Raw genomic sequence first — 14,210 nt, forward strand, 5'->3', positions numbered from 1 at the left:
GAAAACCCAGTTCTGAGAAAGTCTCAGTATTTCAATTTGAACTGTACTCCTTTGATGTGAGTCTGGTTAATCTTGATTCCAAGTGTTAACCCATCCAACACTAGTAACTTAGCTTTTACAGAGCATATTTCTAGGCAGAGGAGAAGTTTGTTTTCCAAAAGGCCACTGGGAATTCATTCTGAATAGCTACCTTCATCTTAAGGAATCAATAAGACTGAACATAATGCAGTCTGCTCAATGCTTTGTTTGACATAACTTGTACAGAAGCAAGAGAAAAAATTTTTATTTTCAGAAGTATACAAAATACAAACTCTTCATTGTACAAAATGTTAAGACCACAAACATTATTAAAACTTGAAAGAGTTTAAAAAACAAACAAACTGGTTATTAAGCAAACATATGTTCACTTGCTTCACATCAACTTGCTTATATCAACAAAGAAGAAAAACAGTCTGTCAACAAAAACCTCACCATCAATTTCACCTATGACAATCATCATTGCATTATTCCATTCACTCAGTCACTTAGAAAAAGGAGGTAATTAAAAAAGTCAACGCCACGATAACACTCAGCTAAATTTACTTTAAGAACTCTGCTGTTCTTAAATACCTGAGTTTGAAATGAAGATGACCAGCATTTTAGGATTTTTCCCCTAGTCAAAGCCCATTTTTGATACACCAGGAGAGACATCCATATGAATATTTTAGATAATGCTAACAATGACCATATTCACTGAATTCTCAAAGTCATCTTGGCCAACAAATAAGCGTGTGATTTTTTTTCGTTACAAAGTCCTATAATCTGATACACTGAATGTTTACTGCATCTCTGCTATCAGATTTGTTATGAAATATAGGTTTTTTGGGTAACAGGCCAAAAATTGCAAGTACTGCTAAAAGACTTCATTACAATACAGCCCTACAGATATTCTTACTCCAGAAATTATTATGCACACACTCCTAGTGTGGCACCTCAGGCTCCTCACCTGAAGCACAGCTAAATTAAAACATAAAGTGATGATGGTGTTACTCTGAATACTGTACTAATTTACATTACATTCTTGTACTAAAACATCTTTAGAAGTATTATAGACATATAGAAATAGTTTCAATTTCAAGAGATGCACAAAGATTAACATGACAGTTATAAAATAGTGGAGAAGGACCCAGCTCTAGGAGATACTAAATACCCCAATTTTCATGTCTCAGAGTACCAAATGCTCAGCACCTCAGTCAGCATTCATTCCATCACATGAATGGATACAGTATGTTATTCACCAACATTTAAAACAAACAAACAAACAAAGCCAACAAACAATATATAGAAAAATGAATCATTGTATAGAACAGTTTCCACTGAAAGCCCTCAGCGGAATACTTCATGTCTTTCCCCAGAAATTCTCTTTCCTCTTCTGAGCTCGTTCCAGAACCTGAGATGCTAGTGAGCTAGAAGCTGCAGAGCGAGCAGAAATCTGAGACAACCTGTCATCTGTAATGGAAAAGACAAGGAAAAATAAGTCTATGCACTAAATCCAGAATTAAGACATAAATATTACAAAAATAACAGATCTGTGGGTAACTTCTCAAATACAAAGGTTTAGGATACAATGTTTTACAGTGATGGTAAAATAAAATACACATTTAAACTATTATTCGTTAACTTTATTGTTGCAAGGGAATCTAATGAGAGAACTGCAAGGTTACTGGTGGCAGTTTTCAGGGAGTTGCGAGGCCGCAGTTCTCACTGAAATCCCGGAGTTGGACACTTAACTCCCTTAGGCTTCTTTGAAAATCCTGGCCATTGGCCCCATCTTTGTGCATGCTTTCCTGTCAAGAAATACTTTCAATATTTCAAGAGGATTACTGGAGGAATCATCACGCCTTTATAAAGTGCTTTCCCTTGAACTCATGAAGTTGTCCCACCAATTTAAATGAGATAACCTAGTGAGAAGGCTATGGCTAAAGCTACCAGAATTTTGCCCCAATACAAAAAATGGTGTGCACACACACATATGCAGCTTTTACTTCTCATTTTCTGAACAAAGTAACAAGTTTAAATAAGAGCAAAGTAAGCACATTAGAAGGTGCCAGCAGTTGTAATTCTGAATACAGGCTCCACTTAAAATAGATTTCAAAATTAGGGGTCACATTAGCAGGCTGCCTTGAGCATGATACACCACCGTATTTCCCTACTGCCGTTATGGCAAATGTTGACACTGCTCTATTAAAGGTGACCGTGATTAGCAATAGCTTTAGATGCATCAATTTTCCTCCCTATTAGGAAGAACCAAGCCGTACTGTAGCTTTTCAGCAATCAAAACAGATATTGGGACCATAGCCCTGAACAAACTACATTTTCCACGTATTTAACTTAACTTATTTCATTTTTACCAGGCTCCCTAAAACTTGCTTTAAATTCTTAAAAGATGTTACCTGAAATAGTCTAAAGCAAGTTCCCAGGTTGCACATACGCACCAAAAAAGCTATATGATCAAACTGCTAATTGCTACTGTGCACACTAGTGTGTGGTTGGACTCAATCCCAGTTTTGCAGGCCCAACAACAAATTTGCACATTCAAGATTTCTGCAAGTGGGCACAATTGAGTCTATTTCTCAAAGTAAGTTCATGCTTAAGCCCCCGTTTTTAGTAACAAATTTTGAGTTGCATACCAAGCTGTCATCTAAAGCATGTGGTGAGTTTGTGGGAAGCTGAAAGCAATTATAGGATCTAGCATGCTTTATGTAGATACACAGATGCATTGCTGAACATTCTAAACAGCACAGCCCACACACTTTCCAGACAACTGCAGTGACTAAAATAGAGAATTGGCTTAGCCCTCAGCTGCCGCTAACAAGTGCAACTCAAATGCAGCTGGCATAAAGGAACTTTATGCTAAAACTTATAGAAACCTGGCTGAGGTAGTGGCAACATCCCAATTGAGAACCACTGATGTAAACTAAGGCAGTACAACAGTGGCTCTCAAACGGGGCACTACCATACACAGACATGCTACTTGGCTGGGATGATCTAATTGGGCATGGTCCTGCTTTGAACACAGGGTTGGACTAGATGACCTCCTGAGGTCCCCTGGAGTAGCTTTGTAGGCATCAAGAACCCCAATGGGCCAATGCAGCTGCCAGTGATCACCAGAATCGTAGAAAAGTAGGGCTGAAAGAGACCTTACGAGGTCATCTCATCCAGTCCCTTACTCAAGGCAGGATCATCCCTAACTAAGCAATCCCAGACAAACAGGCATCTGACATATTCTTAAAGCATTCTTCACGAACCTTCTGGCACAATTATGAGACATAATGCCCAAAACTTAAAAAAACACCAGGGCAGGGGGCAAGAATAATTCTAACGTGATGATCAAAAGAAAGGGAAGACAACATAGGAAGTGTTAGTCCAGCTCTGTCTTACTGGAGGATTGTTTAATGCTATAGAGGCTTAAGGTGGAATAGCATACGAGATTTGATCTCAAAGTCTGGTTCTTATTACTAGTTGAATCAAAAACACCTGAACACAATAGTAACTAACTGTGCACCCTAATTCTGTTTCAGACTGAAACCAAGAAATAAAAGAACTTGTAAAAATGCGTGGGAAGAAGTTATCTTTGAGTTTGAAACCAACTGGGCGCATCTACATGAGACATTTACTGTGCAGTTGACTAATTAGCTGTGCAGTAAACGTCTCAGCATCTACACACGCACCACTATTAGGCTGGAGTAAACTAATGCACTCCAGAGCAGGATAGTATTTGTACGTACTATCCTGATAGTATTTATAAGTGCTATCCCGCTGCGAAGTAAAAACTCCACAGCAGTGCATGTGTAGATGCTGCCCAGGTGTCTGGAGCACAGGGGTGTTAAGTGCGGGGGCTGCATACTGAACCTCCTTTGTGCCCCAGCCAGCCCCTCCACAGCATGCTGAGTTGGGAAAGCAGGCCTGGGCTGGCAGGCTGACCCCTGGAGCCCCCTGACAGCCAGGCCGGCTCCACCTGGGCTCCACGTGTTGTGCCTCAAACTGTGGAGCTTATTGCTCCAGATTTAATTGCTCCCAGGCACATGTTCAAATGGTGCACCCAGAAGTGACAGAGTCCAGAGCAATAAGCTGTGCAGTTTATTCAGGTGCTGTAATTGCATATGTAGACACAGCCACTGAGTTATAGTAGGCATTCTGAACCCAAAGGCGGAGGAAGAAAATACGATCGGGGGGGGGCTGAGTGCAAGCATGCATGCACACACTGCCACCTCCCTCACCCCGACCAAGTAAGTCCGTCATGGGGAAGGAGTATGGGGGGGGGTGCAGAACAAGGCTACCACAGTGAGGAAGGAAGTGGGGCAGAGGCAGGAGCAGGGGATGGGGTGAATGGAGCCCTGGGGCTGGGGCTGGGGCAGGTCCTGAAAGGCTTGGAGCCCAGGCAGAACGTTCAGGGGCATGGGTGGGGGGGCAGAGCCCTGGGGCAGGCACAGGGAGCATATGCCCCCCTGATCTACGTGCGGGGCAGAGGTTGCTGCCACTGCAGGCTGTGCTCCAGGGTGTGTTGCCTGCCCAGTGGTGGGAGGCACGTGGCATCGTGCAGCTGTCGGGTCACCGGCAGTGCGGTGGAGCACAGTCCACAGCAGCAGCCACCTCTGCCCTACACAGCAGATTGGGGGGGGACATGTGCCTACCCCAGGGGTGCGCAGTTACAGGAGCCTCCCCCCATGCCCCTGGATGAGCCACCCACAACCTATCCCACTCCTCCCCCCACAGGGGCTTCGATCTGCCCCCCCACACCCCCTCCCTCCCCTGTGCCCCTTCCCATTCACACATTTACCTGCTCAGCTGGGCACTGCTCCACACACGGCCGGACTGGGCTGAGGTCCTAGCCACTCGTCTCTCTCTGCATGCACCCCTCCCCCTCCCTGGTGCAGTCACCTGGAGCCCATGCCCGTGCTGCCTATGTTTGAGGGGGCTATGCCTCCTTAGCCCCAGCCTTCCACTGCCTACACCTGAACCAAACCAGTCAGTTATCATCAATTTAATTTTTAACCACATTTCCTTTTATCCATGGTGCAACACACTTAACCAATCACCTTCCAGATAACTAGATTGAGGAAAATACTTAGATTTTTCTTTTATTGCTATTTATGGTGCAGTTATGAACAAAGGTTTGGAAGTTTGACCCAAATTTGGAATGGCTGCATTTTTTCTTAGAAACAAAGACCTTCTCATTAGGTTGCAGATGAACAGTGATATTCATATAAATGATGCATTTTAATATCCATAAAGAAAAATACCTTCATCCTCATAGTTTCTTTCCTGCAGAGGTAACTGGAAACGCTTCATCTTTGGACTCACAACATTCCCTAAGAGAGAAGGTCATAGATTTATTTTTATACATCTCAAGAGAGCTCTTGCTGTATAGGTCTGGAAGGGATGACATTTTATATCAAAAACTACATTGTGGGCGCATCTACATGAGGCGCTGACTGCGCAGTAGCTGAAAACTACTGTGCAGTAGCATGTCACAGCACAGACATTGCTAATACAATACTGCACAATATTATTAGGCTACTACACAGTAGCATCGCCTAAAAGATGTTTGCCAGTGCTACTGTGCAGTTGTTATTGTGCATTTATTTAGTACTTGCTAATACAAGTACTAAATAAATGCACAGTAATGACCGCACAGTTCCACTGGCAAATGACTGCATTTTGGATCCTTTGCCTTTGAGGAAAGACTCCTGGCCTGTTATCAAAGCTTCTGATGGGACAGCTTCTCCTGCTCCAGCACATAGCACTGCTGCACTGGCAAAAATCCAGTACAAGTACTAAATAAATTTGTGGAAATGACTGCACAATAGCTTCTCATGTAGATGCACCCACTTATTTCGAAAACCTCAGTCCTAGGATCTGGCTTGTTTGCCAGTCATAACTGCAATTCCCTACCAAGATCCTCATTATAACAACTTCTGTTGTAATGTTCCTTATAATGTGGTACCCTCAGGGTACTGTTAAAATAAGGATGAAGTGAGTATACTTCCATATTCATATTCCACCATATTCAAGACAGTTGTTTTTGGAAGCAGTTACTGTCATCATAAAATGAACAAGAAGCTAGTGTTCTGCACTCAGCACCTCAAGTTAGGATAAGGTGACATTTTCTGCTCCAATAATGATGGTCCCTGGATTTAGATGGGTCAATCAATCAGTTTGCTATTTTCTCTGTGGTAAAATGGAGATAAAACACTCTGCCTACAAGAACGTCAGTTTTTTGAAGAGCAGACCTTTAAGCACACAAATGAAGTCTTTCTACCATTGAGACATTAGCATTTACACTTACCTTAGGCTATTATTATTTAAAACAGTTTTTGGGACAACTTTGTCCACACTGCTCTCGTAATGAAAGGGAACTTACACAGGGGACAGAAAAGTCTAGAAAGCTTAAATTTCCAAAACACCTCTTAAAGATAAAGAGGAACATTCAAGGAATCTGATTCTCATAGAGCCTCTGTCAAAATCCACATGAAAGCCTGGTGATTTTGCAAAGACCAGGACCAGCCTCACAAGAGGCCTTGGCTTTCTGTAATACCTCCATCTTTCACTTTGAATATGGCTGTAGAACTTCCTCTGCTAGCATCAGTCTCACGACTTCCCCAGTCTCACAAACTGGGGGAAATTCCACAGTGCTTTAAATGTATACACAAAGTTTATCACTGCCTCAGGCTGTATTAGTTGTTCAGCAGATTCACTGTAGTTGTCTATGGGAAATGGAAAAATAATGGGTGTAGTGCACACATCCTGCTAACCTTGCATTCTTCCCACAGAGTCAACTGTGCAGTGATATAATATTGTAAAGGCAGCCAATTACCTATCTAGCTAGAAAGGTGCCATTTTCCCCACCACTGTCCAAATAAAAATTAATTAACATGACTGCTCCCACAGAACAAAGTATTTACTGAGAGTAATAATAATTACCTCCTTGCTAAAAAAAAAAAAAAACACCCAACCAAAAAAGATGCCTGCAACTCAAGCATACAGGAAAGGACAACTCTCGCTGTAGCAACGTAACAGTAAAGAAGCGAGTTTATATTATAGACCAGAGATTCCCAAACATTTTCTTATTGCGTTCACCCTTCCCGATTTACTAGCCCACATACCCAGCATATATTTTATACTTTAACCCCTTAAATGCCAATTATTATAATGAAAATTTAATCCATCATTACACAATTTCTTCCGTGTACTCCCCAGAGATGTTTTGCGTACCTGGGGTACCCCGTGTACCACAGTTTGGGAACCCCTGTTATAGACAATAGCGTGGTTTTCCCAACAAGATTAAATACGCTGATTGAAGACATTTGCTCTACAATGAAACACTGTTATTCTCTGTAGAACTCAAACAGGTTGAGCCACGCACATTTGCTAAATAGCTAAAACCACTCTCAGCAACATTTTTCAATTCAGGCGATTAAAAAAAAAGTTCTGTAAGGAAACCAACCATTATGCTGAAACTCTGGATCCCTGAGAGTCCCCTGAATACGACAGGATGGACCCCAATAAGATGAAGTATGTTCTTTAACTGACTTCAGTACAGGAGATGTAATGGAACATTCTGCATGTGCTGGAGCAGGAGAAGTTCTCTCATCAGAAGTTTTGATAGCAGGCCAGGAGTCTTTCCTCAAAGGCAAAGGATCCAAAGTTTTCAATCCAGCGGCAGGGGATATAAGTTGTGAAACAGCTTGCACTTCTCCTTCATGCTGAAATGCCACAGGAAAAAACAAAACAAAATAAAAGAGTCAATGCTCAGTTTATTCATACCTGCAAGTTTAATTTTTTTTTGCATCATACCAAACTCCAGATAGAGAGTCAAATATTGGGTGCATCTTGCCAACGCTTCCATGTTGAACAAAGAAAAAAAAATTCAAACCATTTAAAACTCTGAACATTTGTAAGTAAATGTATGTTAGCACTGACAATCTAACATTGTAAAAAAGTCTAGTCATATTAGACATAATGCTTATTATTAGGGTAAAACAAGTAAACAAGAATTTAAAAAAGAAAACAGATTTTAAGTTAATGATCCTGCTTCTGTTACACATCATATCATACTGCTTGGGAAGCAGAGACTATACAGATGCTCACAAAAAGTGATAAAATTAGAAAATAGACTTGTACAATTACTCACAGTCCTAATGTTGTTGGGGCCCCATGATAGGAGTTTTAAAAAGAAGAAAATTTAAAGGAAAATGAAATAGAGTCAAAAGCAGTGAAAGTGGAAAATTGAAAAAACTGGCATGTTTCCCTACTCAACCCAAGGAGTGTGAGGTTCTGCTTGACTTCAGCAGTCATTTGGGATGCTAGCAGTGGGGAGATCAGCCAGTCCTGGCATCATTTTAACCTTCCATTCCATATACTTTAGAGTAGAAAAATCAATCCATAGGGAAGCTAATGCAGCACTCACTCCCACAGAGTCCCTCTTAGTTTCTGTTGTTTATTTAAAGCATGCAATCACCACCATCTTCTTTCATCTCAGAAAACAGTGAAAATTTTAGACTGGATAGTATCAATCCTAAAAAAATAACTGAGTTAAAATATTTTTTCAAAGTGACAGAAAAAATACATCATCTGTGTCTTTCTACAACTCCAACAGATAAATGCTTGTTTTATCTCACCCTGCTGGATTTTCTTTTTGAAGCTTCTCTTGTGACTTGCTTGTAAGGAGAAGAATCTGTTTCTAATGCCTCTTTCTTTCTCTGCTGTGGGGATGAAGACTTCACTTTGGGTGGAGATACTAAAACTGCCCCTCCTCATGTAACACAGAAAATAAAATAATACTTCGTTAAACAAAAACATATTAAATTATGATTTTCCCATGAAATGTTGCTTTTACTCTTAAAATATTTTACCAACAGCTGGTGTAGTAAGGTCATGATGAGTTCTTTGACCACCACCAAGTTCTTTCAGCTTTGGGGTAGGGAGCCTGCCACCTTTTTTTGAGGATACAGAAGACAATTGTGATGCATCTGCTGAAGAATTCAGTAATGAGGCATTTTCTCTGCAAAAGAGAGGAAAAACAGTATACTGGTTAGGACACTAGCCTGGCACCCAAGAGATATGAGGTCAAGCCTGCTTTATTACAGGTGCCTCTGCACAGATCATTTATGGCCACAAAGCCACCATATCCTAGAGGTTAGGCCATTTACCCAGGAGGAGGTAGCCCCTTGTTCTGGTCCCAGTTCCCAGGACTGTTTCTTTATTTACATTATGTAGTCATAAAATATATACAATGGTAAGCTACAGAATCACAGTCCCTCATACAGTCTTTTTCTGATCCAGGGAACTTTGGATTCTATTCCACACAATGGCATGGCTTCAAAAGCAGGAAGAGTAGAGAGTGGCTCTACTGCAAAGGCTGGTTATAAGTGTACTACTATTCTCTTGGGAAGCAGGAGAGATGGGTTTAAGAAATTAAGAGATGGCATACTAGGTCAGACCACAGATCCATTGAGCCCAGTATTCTGCATCTCACAGTGGCACAGAGTGAATGCTAAGGGGAAAAAGTAGTTACCTTAAGTCTATCCAGACTACCCCTACCCTTCTTCCCTACCAGCTTCCAGTCTTTTCAGACTTTGCACTAATGTGTAGGGGAAAAGTCTGCATGCATAACTATAATGTTTAATACCCACTGGTGGGCATAATCTGCATTAATTTTGTCCAATTCTCTTTTGAACCTGCTTAAATTTTCACGGTCATCCTTGCCAACATCTTGTGGTAATGAGTTCCCTAAGTTAATTACATGTGTGTGATAAAAGAACTTCTTTTTGTTAGTTTTAAACCTGATTTCTAATAATGTCCTCTTGTGTCCCCTAGTTATGCTATTGAGAGATCCCTTACGGTAAAGACGACAACTGAGCCTGGCTCTTCCAGTTCTGAGTCAAGTGCTCTAACCATTAGCTCTTATACAATGCTGGGGCACACCACTGCATTCTTCTCCAGCTGAATTTTAAAAGGTGGAGACTGCCACAGCATTATGTGGGGAAGCTAATCCTGTCAACGTGCATTAGGGAAGCTCTGAGAAGACTCTCGAGGGACTTACGCAAGTGAATGCCAAGTTTCTAGATCCCACTGATGCTTTAGCATGAGTGAAGCTCTGAACTGCTCAGCTCTACCATGACAGAGGAAATTCTGGGCATGTGCAGAGGTGCAGCTCTAAGGCTAGAAATAGATACTGTGCTCCATTGCACTCCTATAGTTGGGAGTGCATCAAAGCTGAGAGCTACCATGCACTTTCTCAGCTGGGAGCCTCAATCAGTTGGCAAGCACTCACAGCCACAGATGCACTGGGCACCCGGCTTGCTATTTGCTGGTGTAAGGGGAGCCCAAAATCATGAGCTCCGTTCCCCTTGCACTGGCAATATAGCATGATTGGGATCTGAACCACGATCTCAACAATCACACCTCCTGCCATGAATGTGTAGCACGATTGTTGGGATTGTGGTTCAGATCCTGTGGCACCTTTTAACTGATCATTTGCCAGGGGCCTTAAACTTCTATATGTTTGCATGTTCTGCTGGCATGATCCGATTGCAAGCAGCCTACAGAACAACTCTAAAAGTTTTGAATATTAAATGTAAAAGATATATACATTTTAATAAGTTGTGTGATAAAAAATGTTTTTAAAGTTTAGAGTTTCAAGTTTTACATGATAAAAATAGTTCTCTTTATAACAGAATGCCACCAAGGATGCAAGCCTGTGAAACAGCTACATGTCTAAAATATCTTCTTCCATTTTGCCATTTGTACAAAGGAAATTTTGGTTATATTGTATAAATACTTTTTACTTTTACGGTTAATTAAGCACTGAAACAGATTTCCAATTGAAGCTGTGGAATTCCATTATTGGAGGCAAATGAAACAAATAACTGTCAGGTCTGGCTTGGATATAGTTGATTTTACCTTGGAGCAAAAGAATGACTAGATAAATTCTTTAGGCACCTCTCAACCTTATTGTCTATTACTTAAACTGTACCTCAGTGGAGGGCTGATCTGGTGCTCAGTCCCTGAGTCCCAACCCCCAAACCTGGAGGCTAAGTCCTGACATGGAGAAGCTGGTAACCTTTAGCTTCTATCTGACGGAAAACTGTGTTTAACAGCTATTAATTAATAAATATTAACTAACAACAGTACATTCTAGTCTCACAACACACAAACACACACACAGTAGAGAGAGGGACAACCAGAATGACTAGGGGTATGGCGCTGTTGCCATATCAGGAAAGACTAAAGGCTAGGACTTTTTGGAAAGGAGAAGGCTGAGAAGGGGACATGAGAGGTCTACAAAAGCATTAAGAATGTGGACCAAGTGAACAGGGAACTGCTGTTCACCAAGTCCCAGAATACTAGAATTAGGGGCACCCACTGAGATTAACAAGTAACATATTTAAAACTAGCAAGAGAAAATACTTCTTTATACAGCACACTTAACTTTTGGAACTTATTGCCACAGGAGATGGTAGAAGCAGACACATCCTAGGTTCAAAAAGGGATTAGATAACTTTATGGAAGATATATCTATGAATAGCTGTTGAACAGAATGGTTGGAGATGTTTCCTTTGGCATCTCTAAACCTATAACAGTGGATGCCACAGAGGGTACTGAGTAGGAGACAGATCACACTAGAAATATCCTGTTTAGTGCTCTCCCTCTAGAGGGTCTAGTTATGCCACTGTCAGAGAGAGGTCTGACCCAGTATGGTACTTCTTATGAGAGAAATAAGTCCTCTCTCATCCTGCAATTTAAGAATAAACGTTACTATAGCAAGGTACCACATTAAAATATATTAGCATACAAAGGCAGAAATAGCAAACCACTCTGTAAATTGTTGAGAAGGGGGAAAGGGAGTGGGAAGAAAATAACATACTCCTCTATTTTGTCTTCCACGTTAACCTCCTGATCATTTTCTTCCAATTTCTGAGCCCCTGCTGTCTCCTGCTTTGTTTCTTTTCCTTCCTCCTCCTTTACTGCTGGTGACTGATTCTCCATTTGTTCCTTTTTTTCTTGTTCGCCCCAAACTAGACGTCTCCTGACTGGTACAGTAGAGGCATCTGACATGCCTAACTTCTCTGTGTTTTTCTGTTGGGTGCGTTTGGCTGATTCAGGCTGCTGAAGTATAGCAGGATTTGGAGATCTCTGCTTTTCAAGAACTCTGTATAAACAGAGAATAAGCAAGGTTTTATATCACATAATCAATTTTTTTCAGTTTATAATGTGGGTATGCATCTCCAAAAACTGTATGCATACAAGTGGATCTAATTTGCAATTCACACAGTCGTGCCTCCACAATCATGCATGGCAGGAGGCACGATTGTGAAATCGTGCATTAGATTCTATTGCACTTTACTGCCAGTGCAGCTGCAAGCCACAGGGGTGCCCCATGCACACCCAGCATGGGAAGATTGCAATACAAAACTCCTGGGGCTGGAGGACCATCAGAGGGGTGATTCCTCCTACCCCATGGCTGCAGGAAACCCCTAGGGCTAGAGCAGGGGTGGGCAAAATGTGGCCCGCGGGTCAGATACAGCCTGCCAGGCCATTCTATCTGGCCCACAGGGCCCCTAAACAATTTAGAAAATTAATATTCATCTGCCCCTGGCTGCCTGTCATGTGGCCCTCGATGGCTTGCCAAAACTCAGTAAGTGGCCCTCCTTCCAAAATAATTGCCCGCCCCTGGGCTAGAGGATCACCACAGGAGCAATTTCCCCAACCCTGGGGGTGCTGGAAACCCCCAGAGCCACAGGATCGCTGCAGAGGCAATCCCCCCCACCCCAGGGGTCTGGGAAGCCACCAGGGCAGGGGAGAATTGCCTCTGCAGTGATCCTCCGGTCCCGGGGTTTTCCACACTGTCGAGGCCCTACAGATCATGGTACCGGCAATCCCCAGGGCTGCAGGGTTTTATACTAGGCATGGTACACCCTGTGGTTGGGAACTGACAGGGCTCCCAGCCACAGGGGAAACCCTGCTATATGTGCAAATTATAGCTCGATAGCAGCCAGCTATAAAGGTAGCACACATTTTCGAGGTGTCATTTTATAGCTGGTTGGAGTTTTTTATTGTGTGATAGCTACTTTGCATGTGTAACTGGTCTCCTGGTAACCAGGTAGTTGCATACCTATAATGTGTAGAAGGGGCCTTATTTGATATCTGTATGTGAAGCAGAAAATATTTCAGTAGAGAAGATTTGCTCCAAAATATTTCATATATCACCTCATAAATATTAGGAATCTTTAAGTTGGGTTGCATGTCAAATTTCATTTAACATGTTTTTCCAGTTTTTACATCTACCACATAACATGTTTCTCACACCTAGAATGATCGGCTTACCCAGCAAGATCTAGAGCTTTGACGTTGTTGCTGATGGTTTCTTCTGAACTGGAATTTGAGGACACATCCCAAAGACTGTTGTTATCTGACAAAATCTGATTTAGATGATACCGGGAGAAATGGGTTCCATGTACTTGTTGCCTGTAAGATTTTGCTTTCTCTCGAAGTTCCTTCACCTGCACATGGAGTTTTCATAGGATGTATGTTTGTTTGATTTAAATTTAACTCTAAAGTAGTGTGAAGTTAACAATTAACTACTGTGGAAAGGCATGTTACAGACAGCACGAGACCACAGCACACCTACTGCAAGCTATAATAAACGCAACAAAAAGGAAGCAAAAATGGCAGTGTTTGTATTTAGACAGTATGTATTGGGGTTGTCTAGCCAAAGCACAGCTGCTGATTACTTATTCAATAAGCACAAAACAGTTATGAAGCATCTATGAACCAGTTTAGCTCTGGATTATAATTCTCTGGCAGTATTAAAAAAATAGCATAATTTTTTCCAGGAATTGAAACAAGAACTTAGATGCAACCAACCTCCATATACCACACGGAGTTTAGGGTGTTTTGAAAACCCTAAAGGAAGAAATACAGAATTATCTTAATAATGCTTCTCTCCAACATTACATGTTAATGTTACATCTGCAAATTCATTGCAATCTAAACATAAAATGAACAATTTGAAAACCATCAATGTAGCTCTATGCTGCCTCCTAGAGATTAGAAAAAAAACTAGAATCCAAAAATTTCACTATCCTTGTATTTAGCTCTACTTTGTATTCCTTGCAGAGATGCATTTACATTTTTAGTCTCTAGCTGTTTAATCTGTGTTCATCAGC

The 14,210-nt window shown here is 41.5% G+C and overlaps 1 protein-coding gene across 5 annotated transcripts in view; it reads right to left on the minus strand.

The window, feature by feature from the left end:
* Nucleotides 1-267: 267 nt before the first annotated feature.
* The window catches only part of MDM1 (Mdm1 nuclear protein), a 45,513-nt gene continuing 31,570 nt past the window's right edge, over nt 268-14,210 (minus strand). For 4 of the 5 annotated variants that reach the window (XM_059726074.1, XM_019493319.2, XM_019493304.2 and 1 more), the window contains 8 exons: nt 13,909-13,947; nt 13,369-13,544; nt 11,909-12,193; nt 8,895-9,043; nt 8,661-8,794; nt 7,487-7,745; nt 5,283-5,351; nt 268-1,488 (listed from right to left, as the gene is read on the minus strand). In XM_059726074.1, the coding sequence (XP_059582057.1) occupies nt 1,379-1,488; nt 5,283-5,351; nt 7,487-7,745; nt 8,661-8,794; nt 8,895-9,043; nt 11,909-12,193; nt 13,369-13,544; nt 13,909-13,947 (1,221 nt within the window). In that variant the 3' untranslated portion in view covers nt 268-1,378. The remainder of the gene's footprint in view (nt 1,489-5,282; nt 5,352-7,486; nt 7,746-8,660; nt 8,795-8,894; nt 9,044-11,908; nt 12,194-13,368; nt 13,545-13,908; nt 13,948-14,210) is intronic. The other variant, XM_019493308.2, reaches the window with a different exon arrangement.

Source organism: Alligator mississippiensis, chromosome 4 (assembly GCF_030867095.1).
Source record: "Alligator mississippiensis isolate rAllMis1 chromosome 4, rAllMis1, whole genome shotgun sequence".
NCBI lineage: Eukaryota > Metazoa > Chordata > Crocodylia > Alligatoridae > Alligator > Alligator mississippiensis.